At 32.5% G+C, this 3124-nt stretch overlaps 1 protein-coding gene across 1 annotated transcript; it reads left to right on the plus strand.

Moving 5' to 3' along the window:
- The first annotated feature begins 1437 nt into the window (after positions 1–1437).
- On the plus strand, positions 1438–2911 carry LOC112419036 (protein SENSITIVE TO PROTON RHIZOTOXICITY 2). The gene has a single exon (XM_024775775.2). It carries the CDS (start codon positions 1535–1537, stop codon positions 2735–2737), a length of 1203 nt encoding a protein of 400 aa, XP_024631543.1. The 5' UTR covers positions 1438–1534; the 3' UTR covers positions 2738–2911.
- Positions 2912–3124: the final 213 nt, after the last annotated feature.

Consider the following 3124-nt stretch of genomic DNA (forward strand, 5'->3'; position numbering starts at 1 on the left):
GTATAAATGTTTGGATAACTTTCTCTTTCATACTTATTTAGATTCTTACTCGCTTTCTCTCTCTCTCTCTCTCTCTCTCTCTCTCTCTCTCTCTCTCTCTATTGTTTTTGACCAATAAGAAGAGAGAACAACAAAGTTGTCCCAAAAGTTGTATCAAAATAGTTGTTCAAATATCATTACTCTATTTTAAATGTGCACATATGAACTCGGTTTGAAATTGAGAAAGTATCAAGTGTGAAAGAGCCAATCTTTATCTCTGGATGCAATGTGGAGAGCACTCCAATGGTAAACCCTCTAAAAAAATCATCTAAAAACACGTTATGAACTCTTACTAAAGTTGCTCTTGGAGTTCAATCGCCAAGAATAAGTAGGGTGGATTTTCAAAAAAGCTAGACAAAGTTAAAAAATATCAGATCATTGTTCATCATGATCTAAAAACTTGTATATATGTAAATTTCACTATAAATCCTCAATATAGTCGTAGAATTATCTTACTTTACATGAGATATGTCTCCGCTAATCTAAATTTTTTGATATTAAAAAGAAAAGCTCGTATATATAAAATAAACGACCTAAATGAATAGTTAGTTGGGCTGGATTGTAGCTAGACAAAGAAAGGCCGCATGAATTTCGACTCTTTTCTTGTGGGCCTGGATCAGCTTATGTCATGCCACCATAATGTTTACTTTCGTGTATTTTTCTTCTCAAGCAATAAACATGACACATTTTTTTAGTAAAGATTCTGCATCTGAATGTGTCAAACCATGCGTATAGATTGAATATATAGATGTTAAAGAATAAAAAAAGACAATGAAGTGTGCGCATGACAAAAATATTATTATTTCTTCCTTCTTGAATGACAGAAGATAGGAGAGAAGCATACATAGTTTTATATTAAGCAACATTTTTTATGACAGGTTTATATTATAAGCAACCTATCATAATCAAGATGTAGAATCCTAAGCCAATGTTTGAAGCTAAATTTAAAATATCAAGTTGAAAAGATAGAGTTTTAGAGAGAAAAAATTATACGTTATAAGTCAGTTTTATAAAGTTGAACTAAATTCAGAATTTAACGATGATACAAAAGTACGTTAAAATCTAAAGTTACACCAAACCCGAAAGCTTTAGATGTGAGAGGTTTATCAAAGAAAAATTAAATCCTACATTAGCCATACATTTGGTGAATTTGTGGGGTTGACTGTCCAAGATACTCAAGCTAAGGCATATGCTTGACTCATTTATTTAATTTTGAATCATAGATTCGTTTATTTCTATTACTTGAATTTTCTTTTCAAATTTAAATTAAGAAATGTGGCCTCACTTTGAAATATGGGTATATGTAAGGGAGGTCTTAAGTGGGGAAGCTACAACTTCAAATTACATGTCTAAGTTGACTTCATTATAAATAAAAGGAAAACTTACCATATTATAGCATCTCAATATATATAGCACCTAAATTTCATTGAACCAAATAAACTCAATTATTCCAATCTTCAAAATATTCTAGCTACAAATTAACATTGTATGAAAAATGATGTCAAGGACAACACCTCTAGGGTTTGAAATTGAAAATCAAGGCCTACAAATGTTTCCTATGGTCACGGAAGATTTTATGCCATTGCCAAATTCCATGGAAGGAATTTCAAGTTCAACTTCACCCTCCAATTCCCTCCTCTTCAATCTCTCTACTCTCAAAGACAAGCTTAATCAAGTGCAAACTCTTGTTGGTGTCATTCTCTCCCCAAATCAACAAGACTCATCAACTTCCATGGCATTATCCACAATGAACTCCACAATACAAGAAATCATTGTAACTTCCACATCAATGATGTTCACTTGCCAACAGATTGCTCTTAGTTTCCCTCAAGGTACTACTTCTATTAAATGTACAAACCAAGAATTTCAAAAGCAACAATCTAATATTCAATCAAATTTTGGCAACAATGACACAAGCATTGATCTTAGAGGTCAAAGCATATTTTCTAATAATGAGTCAGAACCATTGGATTGGTTTGGTGAAAGCTATAATAGTAACATTAATTATAGGCTCAAGGATGATATTGATGATCAAAGGGTTGATCATGAAATTAGTGAAACCAATAATAGTATAAGAGGGTCTAATGAAGATAGTTCAACGAAGAATAATTCTGATCGTGACGATACATGCTTAAAATTTGGGTCATCTTATAATTGGGTCGGTCCAGAATGTGACAATGAGATAGTTGAATTGGACGCGGCTGATTTATTAGCTAAGTACACACATTATTGTCAAGTTTGTGGCAAAGGGTTCAAGAGGGATGCAAATTTGAGGATGCATATGAGAGCTCATGGGGATGAGTACAAGAGTAGTGCAGCATTGAGCAATCCAATTAATAAGAATAGAGATTATTTGATGAGTATGAAAAATAGGAAATATTCATGTCCTCAAGCAGGGTGTAGATGGAACCAAAAACATGCCAAGTTTCAACCATTGAAGTCATTGATTTGTGCTAAGAATCATTACAAGAGAAGTCATTGTCCCAAAATGTATGTGTGCAAGAGGTGTAATTTGAAGCAATTTTCTGTTCTTTCTGATTTGAGGACACATGAGAAACATTGTGGTGATCTTAGGTGGCAGTGTTCATGTGGCACTACCTTTTCTAGGAAAGATAAGCTTATGGGACATGTTGGTTTGTTTGTGGGACACCACCCGGTTATCAATGGTTTGTCATATAGTAGTACTCACACAAGTTAGAGCTCTAAACATGAATTAATTGCATATGTAGGTTGATCTATATATATATGTTAGTTCAAAATTAAATTTTTGTATGCATTTATATATTTATAATTTATGAATTGATCATGAAGAGTGTGATAGATTTAGCAAGTGTACTAATTTATCGAAGTAATAAATATAAATTCGTATCTACGAGAACTGCGTTAATATCAATTTAGCAATATTGTTATTATCTCGGATGTATAAAATTTATAGGTTATCCTAGGTAGTTGGTTCGATTGCATAAACAGTAAATGAGCTGAATATAAAAGTTGTTTGAAAGTATAAGGAGAGATGAGATCTGGTCATTCGAATTTTCTGACTTATTCCGTTTGGTATACTACACCTATTTCCTGTAAATATTTC

The sequence above is a fragment of the Medicago truncatula genome, chromosome 2 (genome assembly GCF_003473485.1).
Source record: "Medicago truncatula cultivar Jemalong A17 chromosome 2, MtrunA17r5.0-ANR, whole genome shotgun sequence".
In the NCBI taxonomy this organism is placed as follows: Eukaryota; Viridiplantae; Streptophyta; class Magnoliopsida; order Fabales; family Fabaceae; genus Medicago; species Medicago truncatula.

Bases quoted from the DNA above. Each gene is read 5' to 3' on its own strand.
- LOC112419036 (XM_024775775.2), top strand. From the start codon at position 1,535: ATGATGTCAAGGACAACACCTCTAGGGTTTGAAATTGAAAATCAAGGC.